At 42.1% G+C, this 16,724-nt stretch overlaps 1 protein-coding gene across 3 annotated transcripts; it reads left to right on the top strand.

Annotated features, from left to right (window-relative positions):
* Positions 1–684: 684 nt before the first annotated feature.
* Positions 685–16,405, top strand: LOC140259646 (protein spire homolog 1-like). 3 transcript variants are annotated; one of them, XM_072351176.1, is made up of 17 exons: positions 690–766; positions 853–971; positions 1,699–1,730; positions 2,182–2,346; positions 3,114–3,239; positions 3,519–3,584; positions 6,059–6,220; positions 8,225–8,293; positions 8,793–8,928; positions 9,317–9,438; positions 10,455–10,530; positions 11,084–11,235; positions 12,085–12,216; positions 13,537–13,601; positions 14,398–14,425; positions 14,803–14,945; positions 16,002–16,405. In XM_072351176.1, the coding sequence occupies exons 2-17, from the start codon at positions 854–856 to the stop codon at positions 16,186–16,188; spliced, it is 1,779 nt and encodes a 592-aa protein (XP_072207277.1). In that variant the 5' UTR covers positions 690–766; position 853; the 3' UTR covers positions 16,189–16,405. The 3 variants fall into 3 exon arrangements, with proteins under 3 accessions (XP_072207267.1, XP_072207260.1, XP_072207277.1); XM_072351166.1 differs by having other exon boundaries at positions 685–971; positions 8,799–8,928; XM_072351159.1 differs by having other exon boundaries at positions 685–971.
* The last annotated feature ends 319 nt before the right edge of the window (positions 16,406–16,724 follow it).

Below are 16,724 nucleotides of genomic sequence, written 5' to 3'. Positions count from 1 at the left end.
GGCTTGTGTGAGGAGTAGTGCAGCAGGCAGCAGCAGGGAGGTGATTGCCTCTCTGTATGCAACGAGGTAAGGCTGCACCTCAAGTCATATCATAGAAACATAGAATGGCCTGGGTTGAAAAGGACCACAATGATCATGTAATTCCAACCCCCTGCTATGTGCAGGGTTACCAACCACCAGACCAGGCTGCCCAGAGCCACATCCAGCCTGGCCTTGAATGCCTCCAGGGATGGGGCATCCACAGCCTCCTTGGGTAACCTGTTCCAGTGCGTCACCACCCTCTATGTGAAAAACTTCCTCCTCATATCTAACCTAAACCTCCCCTGTCTCAGTTTAAAACCATTCCCCTTTGTCCTATCCCTATTTCCTCATACTTTGGCCAAAGACGGATGTTCTCTCACCTGCACCTACTAGTATTGCCATTAATGTATTTTCTAGAGACAACTACATTAAACTGAGCAGAACTTTTGCCCCACCTCGTTATTTTAGAATCCAATTTGTTACATGCTTCTTGTTTTTCCTTCAAAGAGGTTTGTGCCAATGCAGATTAAAGTGGTGTCCCTTTAAAAAGCTAGGCCATAATTGGCATTAGCATTCACACCTGTGTGGAGCAGCATGAGGGAACAAACCTTGGGTCATAACTGATAAAAGGCTGCCACCTGAGCATTCTCTTGTTCTGGGAACGAGGCTGTTAAGCTTCCTAGTGTAGCAGAGAGTTGTGAAAATGAACACGGAGTCTCCATGCTGTGAGCAGAGGGCTGCGAAGGTCTCTCTAGCTGAGATTCTGAGGTGCTTTGAGCACCCTATAAGCGAAGAACAAGCCTGGGCTATTTGCTTTTGGTGTTGCTGCAGGATGAAGGAATTAGCCCAAGGACTGTACCCATCACTCCATTCTGTATTCATAAAAGGTCCGGGGAGCATCTTTATTCATGCTGATGGCACTGTTTCCTTCCGGGTGTATCATAAGTCTGGTAAGAGCAAAAGTAGTTGTGGATGCCAGGGGTTATTTCTGTGATTGGTTTAAATTTAGGGACAAAGTGCAAAAAGACTTTTACTTTTCCCCTTCTTCTTGGTGTGTTCAGGTTGTTCTCACTGTATGGGCTGTTCTTCTGTCAATCCTTTGTTCTAAAGGTCTTTATATAAAAGGTGATGCAGCTACACTTGCCAGTTTTTCTGATAATGCTTTAGTGTGTCATTTACTTCTAGGGAATAGCTGGGATTAAAATTTACTGCAGCTTCTGTTATTTGAAACAAATAGCTTGAGGTTTCATTTTGTGCCCTGCACTGTTCATCTTCTAATCTGTTATTCCACCGTTGTATTAACTCTCAAGGCAAATCTGTGACCGTTAGTTCTCCATCATTATTATTTATTGTTCTGTGTAGCTAGCAAACAGCAACAAGCTTTGTCTTATTCATTTGTACTGCTGTGGAGTTCATTGCTAGGCTGACTGCAGGGGCAAGAGTGGTTAGTAATGAATGAAAACAAAGATCCATTGCCTTCCTTGTGGTTACATGCATACTACCAAAGAAAAGAAACTAACCAGTGGTTCTTAAATTGGGGCTAATGGTCACAGTAAACAAAGGGTATTTTGCATTGCTGGACAGGATTCTTGAAAAGCAAGCCTGCTTATCTAAAAACTGTTGATTAATACCTGTGTAGTTATCGTCCTGCCCTACCTCCTCTTGTTTCCCTTTCAGATGCTGGCAGTATTCAGCAGTCAGAGGAGAAGGTAAGCCCGTGTCTTTGCTTTTGTATATGCGTAGATGTAATTGTGCTGTGTAGAAAGCCAGCATGGGAGATGCAGGCATCTTGCTGCCTTAAACTGACAAGGCAGTTTATCGGGTAATGTGGGTGTGACTGTCCCCTGCAATCTGAAAAAAATGAAATAAAAGTGAGCTCCAGTAAGACTATGGGACTGGGAAGCAAACAGGGTGTGCCAATGCTGCTACTGTGGAATAATATGTAGGCGTTTTGTCCTGGTTACATCATTTAGAGGTGCTAGATAAGGCAGTTTAAAATCTTAACATAGCTCACTGGGGAGTGTCCCAGGCTACCTGAAGAGCAGTCGTTTACTTTTTGAGCCCTTCTCATCCTGAGAGATGTGCTCAGCCCAGTGGGGCAGCAGCAATAGGAAAATGAGGGCTGTGGAGTTGCACTGCTTCCTTGGCTTCTGTCTGCAGCTGCTGGAGTACTTGGGAATGGTGATCTATGAAGCCCTGGACTGGGGAATTGACAGCCAAGTGGAGCGAGAATTGAGTGATCCACTGGATAAACTACTCCGCCTCATGTTGAAACTGGATGATGAGGGAATGAAGCCAACAGTCACCCTGCAGGATGTTATCAAGGTTTTCTTCTTATTGCTTAGTAAACACAGCTGCTTTAGAGGAGCTGATGGTTAATCATGCTGTTAATGACAGGATGACGGACTGTTTTTGGGGAGAAGCTGGGTAGTTTGTTGGATGGCGTAGGGACGTGGCTTTTCTGTCAGAGCTTGGAAGGCAAAAAATATCTAAGGTGCACTCAAGTGTCTATGGAAAAGAACTAAGAAGGAAGTCTGAAGGTAGCTCTCACAGCTGTGCTTATAGGGTCCTTCAGCATGTAGTCTCCAACAGTAGTGTTTAATACCTAGAAGACTATGCATATTGAAACAAGTCACTTGTCCGTAATATTTGGTTTCTGCAAGGGGATTTGAATGTCACAGCTCAACCTAATAGCCTTCTCTCAGCCATAAATTAAGAAAACAAAAAGCTGCCTGTGCCCTGGTCTAATCAGGGTGGGAGGCCAAGGGGGAAAACGACAGGACAAGTGACTCCACCTGCTGTGTTTTGTTGTGGTTTGGAAGCTTTCCCTTCCACGTACTTATTTCAAAGTACAGCCTGTAGAGATCAGGATATATATAAATCACACAACTACTGAAGTTATTGTAAATATAACATCTGGCATCTTTCTTCTTTGCTCCTCTGCATCTACAACAAAACAAACAAAAAGATACAAAGGGGCAAAGAGGAAAATGATTTAACCACAGATTGAGGAGAAAAAGAGCTTTGCTTCTTCAGCCTTCATGTGTTTTTGTTTCTAGGAGATCTCTTATAAACAGTTCTGCTTCTTTCAGGCCTGTGAGCATCACCTCTCCATGCCTTCTGAGGCTACCAGTCATTACAAAATGACCTGTAAGAGTCTTTTTACTGAATTTATGGAACTTCAGAAGCTTGTTTCCATCATCCAGACCTCCAAAGAGGTATGTTTGGCATCACCCCTTATCTACTATGCCTTCTACCTCCATAAATTGATCTAGTAATAATCTTCCCATTGCACTAGAAACGGAGTACCTAGCTGATGGTCTGTTTTTGTGATATGGAGCGTTTTTTCTGCACCACTGTAGGAATTTATTGTAAATTGTGAATGTTTGGGTGTTTGGGGCTTCTAAGCTTTTCAAGTCAACGTTAATAATTTATACTGGATAAATGGGAAAGCACTGGACAGTGCAGTGTGATTACCTCTTGTGCTCACTTCTTAGAGTCTAAAAAAAATGGATGAGGAAGATTTGCTGGAAACCCACATGCAGAAGAAGGAAAAACAGTGGGTAAGGGATTTAATTCCTTCATTAGAGGAGGTTGGGCTTGTTTGTCTACCCTTGCTCTCTGAGGCTTCCCAGTTGACTCCTTTGTTTAAACAAACAAAGATAGACCTTGAACATCAATTACACTTGTTAGGTTGTTCAAGAATTTAAGTAGTCAAAGACTTGTCTGCAAAACAAGCTGGGAAGTGAACTTGAAGTTATTTCATGTGTTTACCTTATGTGGATACTTTTTCTGCACAAAGAGCCTCTTTGTGGTTCAACTTAAACCACTTCTAAAACTGAAATTGGAGGCACTTTTTGGAATAAGTGTCCACAAGTAGTTACTTCATGCTGTTTCTTCCTGAAAACGAGCCCCACACTCCGTCTCTTGGCAGGAATTGATACCTGTCAAAAGGAATCTGTTCCTTTCTGTAGCTGGATTGACAGCTCCCAGAAGACTTCCTGCTGTTGGTCAGAGTAAGGTGGACTAGATCACTTTATCGTGTAGAGTCTGTGCTCGTTCAGGGCTGGAGGGGACTGAAAGTAACTCCATCCTTTATAGTTGTGGAGCTCCGGCAGCTCAACAAAGGCATGAAGAAGGGAGAGGCTGGAGATGTAGTTCATTACCTTTTGTTTTCTGTGTTACTTGGCCATCCGTTCTGTCCTTCTGTAGATCTTGGAATATGCGTTTGGGGCAGAGAAATCAACTTATTCTACTCTGTTCCAAGGCCCTACACAGTCAGGGCTCAATCAGAAACAAATAGCTCTTCTGGCTGGAGCTCTGCCCAGCATAAACAAATGCTCTGTAGTCTGGAGTCTGTGGAGACAAACGGCAAGGCCCGAGAGACTTGTGGACTTGCTCTCTTTGTCTAAATAGCACTTGCTTTGAAGCGTGCTCAAACTATTCGTATGAAAATGTTTGTGAAATGTGTGTTTGGGCATACTCTCAAATTTGTGATCTATTAAAATAAGCTGGCAAGCTATCTTAAACCACAAACTCATCAACTGCTCTAGCGCTTTTCTGCAGGGAATACATGAATAAATACATGGGCTTTGACATGTGGCCTGGAGGCCAGTATATTTGGCCTCTGCTCCTTCAGGAGACATGAATTCCAAAAGCAGGATGTCTGTTGCAAGTACTCTGCCTCTAGTTTCCAAGCACCAGTTCACTGCATCGCTCTGACAAACTCTGGAGTTTAAAATAACCAGGGTGCCAACTTCACTGGCATTCCACAGACTGGAGCTGATGCCTTAAGTGGTGCCAAGCAGTTAATGCTGTCTGTGGACCACACTTTTCCATCCTGAATGCTATGAAATGGGCTTTCTGAAACACATACTGCAACCTGATATTATGCAGGGTTGTTTTGTCTGAGCAGTGCTAATTCATACGCGTCACAAGACAACCTTCCCCTTGAAATCTAAGCACCGAGATCTCTTGGGAACAGCTATCCTACCACTTAAGATGTTGAACAGAATGGAAAGCGTTTAGTGTTGAATAGGAGACAAATCCCAATCTATTTGCCTAGCTCTTTCTTCAGTAGAACTTTAAGAGATTTTGTGTGCGTGTGTGTTCTCCTGCACAATAAATTAGGATAGTCAAGGAGATATGGCTACTATATGGCTACCATTTGACTGCTCTTGTTTTCTGGAGTTGAGATACCGCTGTTCCAAAATTCAGCAACACAATCCAATTAAATGCCTTTCTCCTGAAGGCAGCCTATCATTCAGAGTTTACATAACATTTTTCTGCTATTATACCAAGATATCTGAAGGCATAATTTGAGAGAACACACTTCATCCTGTAAATGGAAGATGGATAGGAATTTTAATCACAAGTTCTGTTCTGAGGCAGTTTTCTAAAACATGTTGCTTCCTTCTTTGCTGTTTATAATACAATCACTTTCATACTCCATTTGCCTTTGGGAAATAAATAAGCTGTTGACTTTGCACTTCCATTACAATGTTGCCTAAACAGGCTATTGAGTGGATTATGAGTGTTATTTTTTTTTCCTGCCTTTTACTTTCCTTGTCCTACATGCCTGAGCATCCTGTGGAAACAGGTACAGGAACAGGATGAGAAGATATGAGTTATCAGCTTATGTCTCCAGGCTGAAACAACTAACATAAGTTGCTGTTAGACATCACTTTCCCTTTGTTTTCCTCTAGTTTGTGAGCTCTTCGACCCCTGATTTCCAGAAGCTCAGAGGATTTTAATCGTAAGACTTGGGATTTCATTCTCAGTATTTCCTAGAATGCAATAATATGAAGATGTGAAAGAGGAGGGGGAAACCAAAACGAAAACCCTTCTAGTATGTGGAATGCTTGCAGGAAGTAATTCAAGAAAATGGGTCTTAAATACCCAGTAACAAAAACTGTGTTTTGATGAATTACATAAAGTTGATGACAAAAATCAGTTTGCCCCATTAACAGGGAGGGAGAGAGCGCTCTTCCATGAGTTCTAGGCAGTTGTTGACTTGTTTCTCACTGGATTCTCCTAGGCATCCCTGTGGCCCAGTGTCATCTGTGAACTGCGGAATGGTGTGAAGCTGCGGAAGGCCACTGAGCGACCACAGCGTCCTGTCCCTCTGAAAGATTGCACCTATTCCCCTTATGAATTACTTCTAGATGATATTCGGCACAAGAGGTACAAACTTCGGAAGGTGAGTGACTACAGCCAGGGGACAATTTTGAAACCACCAATTTGCTGAACAGCATTCCTTTCAACTGAAAGGCACTCTTCAGGTCTTTCTCAAAGGTACATCCAGTCCAAAAGTATTTACAGCTCCCTCTCGGCTGCAGCTCAATATTTGATCGCTATGTTTATCCAACCAGACACTTCATTTCCAGTACCTTTCTAATTTGGGGCAGCCAAACTTTTGTGAAGCTGGATGGCAAACTCGTTTCCCCTCCAGGGGTCAGTCAGTTCCTTCTCTGGAGCAATTCAGCTGCCTTGCACAAAACAACTCCATTAAACAAACTCTTGCCTGCTCATGCTTTTGTTCTCAGACACTTGTCTTCACAGGCTGCTTGAGTTGTGCAATGCTTGGCATCTCTTACTAGATTTCTTGCCTTAGCTGCTGTGAGATGTGTGAAAGTGTAAAATCACTGTGGAGTTAGTGCTCTGCTCAGCCTAAGGCAGAGAGGCCTGTAGGAGTGTATATGGTCTACTGCAGGAACTTAGGCAGGATTAAAAAAAAAAACTCAACTGTTTCCAGGGGCAGCTGTGGTGCTGACTCAAGTGGTAAAGGCTTCCAGCAATGTTGATGTTGGTGAAGATGCGTAGATATAAAAATGACTGAGTGCCTCTGAAGGTTTGTGATGCTGTTTACTTGCTGCAGCTTGAGCTGGGAACGATGAGCAGATCTAAAACACCAGCATAAGGCTTTGTGGCATTGGTGTGTTTTGCAAACAGGCATGTTGGCAGAAGATGAGACACAACTCCACTTATAATAAAGACCAATATTTTAAAAACTGAAAAGTTTGCTTAGCGTGCTAGACATCAACAGCTTTTTTTTCCCCTCCTTGCTGATGCTCCTAGAGTGCAGGGGATTCAAATCTTCAGCTAAACCCTCATAAAAGCCTAACTTTCCCTTTTCTTGATTGTGGTGCCAGCCTTCAGATAAGGCTCTAACGCTTATCTGGAGACTAATTTGCTGAGAAATACATGAATAGTAATGGAAAGGAGAAAATACATCACAACTATGCATTTCATTGATGCTGTTATATGCTGTAAAGCAGCACTGTGTAGTACAGAAACATAACTGAAGATGGCAGGATGAACTGGCTCTTGATTTCTTTTTTGTTCCCTGTGGTTGACAAGAAGCACATGCTTCAATTTGAAGAGCGTTTGTCAAAAATGCTGGGAGAAAGCAAGGAGTCCTTACTGTTTTGGCCTTTGTTTGAGAAGCCTCTTAAACAAGGATTTCCCCATGTGCAAAACTACTTTAAAGCTCCTGCAGCAAACAGTGGTCTGATTTGCAAATTGGTTGAAGCACAGCTAGTGGTGTTTTACCTGCACTCTCATATATTCTACAATTGTATACACGGGGAAAGCGAATGGCGTAGCCTCAAAGTGTAAGAGTAAGTGGACAAGGAAGATAAAGACGTACATGTGCAGCTTGACTGTTTTTGTCCCTGTCCTCTCCACAGAAAGCACCAGCCTTGATGAGAGAAACAGCCTGCCTCACAAGAACACCTGCACTGCAATTCTGTCTTGCTATTGTTCCTAGTTTATGTCGGGCTGTAAACCGGTCTCTGGGACTCTAGCTTATGCATGCAGCTGCCTGCTGCTGCAGTTCTTGTTATGGTCTTGTTAACCTATTCAGTAACTCTCCTCCTTGGAGCTGAATTATCACCAATGAAAGTATTGTGATCAAGTCCTGACACTAAAATATGACTATGACATTTGTTTCAGTGGCTTCTTAGAGCATTTTGAGCTGGTAGGACCAGAATCTGCTTCCTATGCAAAGGGCTGCACAGGGCTTCTGATCATCTCTTGCCATAGGCAAAGCTGTCTCTGCCAAAAACCTCTAAGCAAACTTAATTGTTCTACATTTTCCTACTTTTTTCCTTATTCTCAGTTTTTTGAGTTATTCAGTGTACCACTGAATGGGAAGGTGTAGAGAAAGAAACTTATTGCTCAAGCCCTATTTTTGCTTTTTCAGGTGATCATCGAGCAAAAATGCAGAACCCCCAGCAATGCTGTAGCTGCTCCCAAGCCTCATCTAAAACCTGTAGGTGACTTGGTGCTGTATCTAATGGCAGCAAAACAAGCTAACTTCAGAGTTGACAGGATGGCTTATGGGAATATGGATTTAATGTTTTAACGGCTGGTTTAGATTTAGGAGAGGGCTATATTGTAATTAAATGTCAGACAGAACCCTCTGCCAACACATGGGATTAGGAGAATGGGAGGTGGCAAGTCTTCAGAGAAAAACGATCAGCCAGTTTCCAATGCTACTTTGTGGTCCTGAAAGTACTTTTATACTACTTGATCAACCCTTGTTTCAAATCTGAAAGGTGCTGAGTGTTCTTTAACAAATGCATTATCTAAAGCTTCACTCACTGCCTCAAAAAAAAACAAGAAATAAGGTATGGAAACCACAGGTGTAGTGGGCTCAGTGCCCTCTTGAGTGAGAGGCACTTGTAACGCAGTGCATTTGCTGAAGGTCTAGTTCTGTTAGCACTGTCTCCCCGCTTTAGCTACTGGCTCTTTGCAGTGCTGTGCTCTAGCTGCAGGTGCTGGAGTGGAAGCTGGAAGAGCGTGTACCATCAGAGCCTACTGTACACAAACAGCTCATGGCAGAAATTAAGCAACCACAGAAGCTTCAGCCATCATCAGCAAGGGGAAGTGGGAGCAGGCCTAAAGGTATTTGTTCCAAAGTGGCCTTATGAGGCATACAACTGAAGTTGCTATTGACTAAAAATAATGGATGGTATATAATGTAAGGAATATAACGTAAAGAAGGAGGGAATGCAAGCTTAGTTTGTAAAGGATATTCCCAGAAAGTCTTTTTGACTTATTAAGTCTTAAAGATGTTTCAAATCATTATTTTTTTTAAAGTAGAACATTGAATTTGTCAACTGACATAGAGAACGGGATTTCAGTAATCTCCTAAAACTAAAATACAAAATAACAGAGCAAATATCAAACCCTGTTATGTGGGTATAAGATGTGTTACTTTCTTGCCACAACATAATATCTTATTGTGTGGGCGTGTATTGTTTTTCTTTCACTTCCTTCACCCCCGCCCCAGGAATGTCTGTGATTCCAAACACTGCCTTGATATCTCCAAACAATAGTTTAACATCCCAAGATGCCAGTGCAGCATTTCAGATTGTCAACGCAACGGTGCAGCATCCAAGATCAGGAGTTCAGGTAAAGCTTTAAATGAAAGGGTTGAATAAGTATAAACAGTCTATTCAAGCATTGTACCTGTACAGATATGCAACTTAGACAATAAGGTCCTAGTGTGAGCAGTCTTGTCCCTTAAAAGTAAACAAGCATGATACTGTTATGTTCACTGGAGTCCTTGACTCTACGGAAGCTCATGTGATGTTTAAATACTTCTTTTTATGACACGATTGTAGCCTATGTAGCTTTGGGTTCTTTAATACCCAAGTTAAAAAGAGACTGATCTTGACTGTGTGGTTCTGGGATTCGGTCTGAGCACAGTCAGAAATTCTATGGAACAGAACTGAAGCCCTAACACATTATGTCCAACACAGATGCTCTGGCAAACAAACAGGAATCTGTTTTCTGTAAACATTCGTCTGAAATGCATTTGTTTAGCTGAGGAAAACGGATATGAATTAATAAAAGCAGAAAATCTTAGCTATATTTGCGCAAGAATGTGCTACTTGTAGGAATGTTCAGTGCTTGAGAACTATTGGTGTATTATTGTGAACTAGAAAGACTTTCTCTGTAGAGGCTGCAACTTTGTTCTGCTTTTCTAGAGAAGCTAGAAACTATGCTCTCTACATACAGCGTTGGTTTTGAAATAGGTTATTGGGACTCCTTAACTCTTTTCCATTGTTGCTACATGTGATCCAGAACTAAGAAAAATGGCAAAGCACTCTGAAAGCTGTAAAGGAGGGATCTAGTGAAGTTGGTTCCTGACCCACTGAAAATTTGGGACTAAAATCAGCATCTAACTTGATTGAGGGGGATAACAGATGAATCTGAAACTTAACCAGCTTGACTGGAGCTTCCTGTCTGGGGAAAATTTACTTGCAATTGTCTCTTGGAACACCAAGTTTCTAAATATTCTACATTTTCTTTCTTCCTTCTACTTCTGACTAACCTTTGTGCTGTTTCTGGTTGATTCTGAGTCCTGGGTTTTGTTTAGTTGTAGTTTGAGCAAGCTTAAGAGTATCTTGTCCTCTGGTCTGCAGGAGATGACTCCAAAGCTGCCTTCCAGCAACCAGCTTGCCTCACCCAGGTCATCAGTAGTGTCCTACAGCAGCACAGGTCAGTGCTGTTTTTGCTATATGTGTAAACCAGGTGGTGACAAAGTACAGTCAGTGTCAGTGGCCTGCTGGGTTGCCATTAACTTAAGTTAGGGCTCGCTGCACTGTATCTCTCTGGTCACTCAAAGGTACTTGACAGTGTAGGAGCTTCTAAATCATGAGCCTGGGGAGGTGTCCTTAAAAAACAATTCCTCTGCAGTTGACTGATGCTTGTACATCTCCCGCAGCTTTAAAACAATGATAGCGTATCCCAAAAGGCATAATTGAATTCACAGTAAAAGCATAATGAGCCTTTTGAACGTTCAAGTGGAACATTTGATTTTATTAAGCTAAATGGTGTTAATGAAGACTCATCGCTTCCTACTGACAGGCATAATTACAGTAATCTCTGCTTTTTGTGATCTGAATTAATGGGGGTTGAGAAGGAGAGGTGCAAGCCTAGCTGCCTTCAGAAGGCAGTGTCATGCTCTTGACTGTTCAGCTTTTGGGGGAGAACATTTAAAAGCTGCCAATCCATCTTTTTTTCTGCAGTCTGAAACTTTCTTTCTACCCAGGTCTTGCTGCAAATCATACATTTTCTCCCATGAGCACACCCATGCTAGGAGACCTTCAGCCTAACAGTATCCTGAATGTTGGCCAGCAGCAGCTGTATCCTTACAGAGGAAGGTCCAAATCTTTAGACACTGGCCTTCGAAGCAAGGAACTTGTAAGTCTGGCATATCAGCTGTCAAGCTGTTCTAATATATTTGATGATGTTTCCAGTATGCACCTTGAACCTTGTGTGCATGCACTGAGCGTGTTAAGTTGGTTTTATTTAAGCCATATTGTATGTTCAGTTTAAGTTGGGATATTATTTTTTTACTTGGAGGCAGTATAAAACTTGCAGTGTCCTTGTGAGGATCTGTATTGTTCCTCCCTGCACCCCTGGATAAACTTCTAATCTTATCATAACCCTGACTTCTTTGTTCAGCAGCATAGTGGGGAATGCAGGTGGGCTGGGCTCCCCACCTAGATAAAAACTAGTGATCTTGTTGAAAAGGAAAGAAAAAATAACTGTGTGGGGCCAGTGGGTCATTTGGGAAAGATAAGAGCATTGTGATGTGGAAAGAGAACCTGTACCATAGGTGAAGAGGGGAAAAGGTACCATCTGTGCTGTGTCTGTATCCAAGGTGTCACGGTTTTGTAATTTTTCCTATTGGTATTCCACATCATGACATCATGTGGAGCACAGAGAAGAACAACTACATGTCCCATGACACAAGGGTAGTAGAGTTCCCTGGAGACTGACTCTGGAGGTGAATTAAATGCTATGGGGGCCAAAGGACATGCTTCTGTAGTGCAGCTTCAGGAAACAACTTGAATTTTTGACTAAAATCTCAAAAACTAAAACAGTGTTCTCTGAAGTGTTCTCTAATAGCGACATATACGGCCCATCAGCAGAAGTGAGTTCTGGATACAAATGCTGCTGAGCCTCTTGGGGCTGAGTTTTGAGAATAGTTTTTCCAGTGTAAGTATATTCAGCTCTTTCTAATGCTTAACTTCTGTCTTTGGACAGGACTGTTACTTTCCTAATACAAGGCCATCACCTACCATTGCTGAACTGATTGGAACCAGATATGCAGTGATAGTGCTGAAAAGAGAAGGCTTTTCCCAAGGAGGCAGTGATGATGTCTTTCCAAGAGCAAAGGTATGTTTTCTTCTTGTAGAGTGCTGTCCTTGCCTTGATAGAAGCTGCCTGGTTTTCATATCTTAATGCTGAACTGCTGAGGTACTCTGCTTCAGTTCTTCCTGTTCATGTGGCTTATCTGAGTTTGTCCCTAGGCTGAATAGGATCTTTTAATACTTGTGCTGTATTAGAAGCCGTAATGATGGCTTCTAATCAAGCTTACACTGCATAAATTGCCTAAGTAACAGACTACCCTTCACTCAATATTTTGTCTGTCATTTCTATGCTAGTACAGCTGATTGCCATTTCTGTTGGCCAGCTCTGAATTCACAAAGATATAGATTGAAATTTGGTATACAGAGAAGCAAGAGATTTTAATTCAGGTTCTTAACATTTGAGTTGTGCTGACCTAAGCCATCCTACTGAGGAATGAATGTAAAGGCCAGAGAGATGAGGGAGGCAAAGAATGCTACAGCACGGGACTGTTGCCTCTCCTCTCTGCTTACTTATTTGCAGCCTGTTCTAGAGGGCCTGCTCCTACCAGCCCTTCAATAGCAGATGTCTTCAGAGCAAGCCCTTTGCAGCATAGATGCATGCTGCTAAGCTTTGGGGTCAGCTTCTTATACTCACTTATGTAGCAGTATACACAGAGCCAAAGAGTTCTGCTAGTGCAGCTATGATGATTCCACTCCTGTCTCATGAATCCCAGTTTCCTTCTCACCTTACTTACCAGTGTTGTTTTAATTTGCTTTCTCTCTGCTTATTCTAAAATGGCTCTCTTATTCCCTTTGTGTTTTCACTGTTGAAGTTGTTGTTTTTTTTTTTTTAGCTTTCTCAAGCTCTGCTTCTCAAGATAATATCACTTCTGACTGCCAGCTGTGTATGAATGTTCTTTTTATAAAGTTCAAGAGACTCATCAGCTTCCTTATGACTCATTTATTGCTTCAGGATTGGATTCAAAGTTGCCCTGACTTAATCTCTTTGGGACTGTTGCAGTCTACCTCAAAGAATGTCTCTCTTCTTCCCTCTCTTAACTAGCTACTGTTACGCTCTTGCACAATGCAGCTATTGTTTGTTCAAGAGCCTTTTTTTAAACTCCTGTTGTCTGGCAGCTGCCCGAAACCTCTGCATCATAAAAACACAGACTTACAAATAAGACCTCTTTTGCCTTTTTAGCTTTTAATTCCTGTCTCTCTGCTATCCTTCAATGGATCTGTTATTCTATGTGGATCTAAAGCCTTTAGAGGGTTAGCTTATGTGCATGCTCTTTGGCAGGCTGTGGATACTGTTGGTAGAAAGATATTTCCTGTTGGCATTCACGAGTAACTTTCCATTCCACAGATCTGTTTCAGCTGCCGTAAGCAGATGTTTCTTAAGTGGCCTTACAGCTGTTACCTCTGCAGCAGGTGAGTGGGTACAAAAGGACGAAATGAAGGTGGAGAAAAGAGTGAAAGAATAGCAGTGAAAATCCTCAGAATTCATATAGTAGCAGTCCTTGGATTGGGATGGGTTCCTTAGCCTTTCAGCTCTGCCTTACTGCATAAGCTAGGCTGGAGAACATGGGAAAACTTAAGTCTGAAGTGGAATCTCAATATTCTTAGTAGTAAGCTAGCAATGTCCAAATTTACCGTGCAAGCATAATGCTCAATACTTCTCAGCAGTTACTGTCTTCATTTTGTTCTGTTGGTTGGATTTTACTTCAGTCAAGGGCTTGAGCAGGTTCTGGGAGAGCCTTTTCAACAGAACTTTGTATTCAGGACTGGAAAAGTGGATTCCAGACCTTATGACTGGGAAAGGAATTGGGCCCAGTATTGTCTGCTGATTTGTCAGTTTTTTCTCTTCATAGGAGAGGAAAATATATTTCAGGCTCATCTAAGTCTATTTGAAGCAGCAGCAGAGTTCTGCATTGAACACAAGTAATAACTAAGCAACCAGTGGTAGTTCAGTAACTGCTGTTACTGAAAACTAATGGGCACTTGCATTTAAGCTTCAAATGATGATGTGCTTCAGATGACCTCATGTACTATAAATACCATAGGAGGGCTGGCAAACTGAACAGAGAACTCTAGACTTGTTCACTTTGCCTTCAAGTGACCTTGCTGCAGTCACAAACAAAGGCTCTGGATAAGTCATCCTTAACTACAACATCTCTTGTCTACTGAGCTTTTCTCAAACATAATGCTGGGTATTTCTTTTTCTTAGCGTTGTCTGCTGTGACTGCTGCACCAAGGCAAGTCTAGTCTTTACAACAAACATGTTTTTTCTTTTCTGTTTTCTCTGCATTTCACTTGGTCATAGGAAGCTTTCCTTCACCCCACTAGTACCTCAGATCTACCCTCTAGCTCATTTCTAAGAAAAGAGGCAGTAATAGATGCAAAAACAACTGGGAAAGAAAGGCATGTCAGCTGAAACAGCTCTGGCTCCTCTTCCTTTGATCCTATGTAAAGTTGTTGGGATTACTCTGCACTCTATGCAAGGGTCAGGGAGTTCACTGCATTAATGCTTATCTTCTAAGTGCGGTAATAAATCAACTACATGCCGTGCGATCTTTCCTGCTAAGAAGGAGGGTTTCCCTGTGAACTCAGGTGACTTGTGTTGTGATTCTAGATGTCCATGCCCTTCAGAATGTGTGTACATCTCCCACTTCACTTCTTAAAACTTTTGAGACTCTCCAGAGAAGAAGACCCAGCTACTCAAGAGCAGAAGAACTCAGAGTTGCTGCATGAAATGGAGAGATGGAAGTGTTATAGGTAAGCTAGGACAGATGTATTATGGTTTTACCTTGAAAGATGTTACCAGATACTTGTCAGCAGGTTTGCTTACCTGCGTGTCCAGCTGCATTATGTAGTCTCGTTCTGGTCAACTGAATGTTATACTGAATGACTGGTGTAACTGATCTACAGTTGACAGAAAGTACTGCACTCAGATACAGGACATTCTTAGTGAAAGATTCATTTGTATGAGAATTTCCTAAATTCTCACTGTGTTCTACTCACACAACAGCTGGGGGTGTTTCCCTACAATCCAAGAGTACCTTGTCTAAACCTAGAACAGAAATATGTGAAAGGTCTAAGGTGTAACTGACTGAAGAGTAATGCAACAGATGGTTTTCTCAGTCCTCCTCCCAGCATTCAGACACCTTTTCTATTCTTTTTTTGTCCCTGAAAGGGGAATTATTGCCAAAAGAGTTTTTGACAGGTGTGAGTGGAAAATACCTTGTGAGTATAAGTGGGATATCTAGAAGTGGAAGCATATGTTCTGTTCTGCTCATTCCAAATCTATATTTGTGGATGTTGTACTGGGTGAACAGTATCTACTTTCTCTGATACCCTTCTCTAATATAGCTAAAATAGCCACAGCAGTTTCTGGTTCAAATACTTGTACTTCAGCGTCCGAAAATCAGGCCAGTGTTCACTACAGATGTTAGCACTGACAGTGCCTTGGTCTGGCTCACAATACAGATGCTGCAGAAGAGTGACTGCATTACTGCCATGCTTCCAGATGTCAAAGAAACATTGTACAGCATATGCTGTAAGTCATAACCTTGTATCAATCACAGGTATCTGTTAGGTAGCCCTTCTGTTGAAATACTATTAGTTGATAGAGAAGTCTCAGAGAAGGAAATTCTGGTACCTAATAACTTTCCCAAGTGTGAGCTGACTGCTCCATTGAACCCATCCACTTAGCTAAAATCATTTAGCAATGTTGGATCAGGTCTTGGGGAAGGGTGGAGAAAAGTTTTGTACCCTCCAGCAGATACCTAGGTTGATTTTACTTGTCTGCTTTCTTTTCCTCTCCTGCTCCAGTATACCTGTTATTTTGGAGCCCCATGGCCTAGCACAGCCTCTGTGCTGTCATACAAGGACCATGGCAAACTGGCTGACTGCAGACATCTGTACTCAGTGTGAGCACTATCTGTTGAATGTGGCTTCCAACCAGCAGCAGAACATCCCTCTCAGGAGAGTTTCCCAGTCTTGGACTAAACTGGAATGACTCCGCTTTATACTTTTCCTGTCACCTGCTCTGTACCTGAATTAAATTAAACAGCTTTATGCACTTTACTGCCATAAAGGCCTGAGTAAAAGACTTTCCCGCTGCTTAGTCTAAGCGGGAAGTACAGTTAGTGTTTATGTATTGTAGAGCATTATAAAGCATTGTGGTTTTTAGAATTGTTTTAATCCTTTTATGTTTCTTTGGGGGAAAATAAATGTTGGAGCACTATCACGCCTCTAGCATTCCTCCTTTGCACCTGCAGCTGTCATTGTGGCACTGTTTGCATTCACTGCTAAAGCAGGCTTTGCCCTGTGTCCTGGAATATAGGCAACTTTTAAGCTAAAACTTCTGCTTGTGAGAGTCTTGGAAGTGGAACTCTCAGTTATGTGATCACAACACTGTACATTTTGCAAGTAATTCCTTCCCAATAATTCACTACAAAGCACCCGAACTCCTTCCTGTGGTGCATGTACCATCATAGTGATGGCTGTCAAGCAGCCTGCTCAATCTGCTTGCTCAGGAATTGCTCCTGATTC

Source organism: Excalfactoria chinensis, chromosome 1, assembly GCF_039878825.1.
Source record: "Excalfactoria chinensis isolate bCotChi1 chromosome 1, bCotChi1.hap2, whole genome shotgun sequence".
In the NCBI taxonomy this organism is placed as follows: Eukaryota; Metazoa; Chordata; class Aves; order Galliformes; family Phasianidae; genus Excalfactoria; species Excalfactoria chinensis.
The sequence above is the reverse complement of the archived record's forward strand: the minus strand, read 5'-3'. Positions and strand labels throughout refer to the sequence as shown.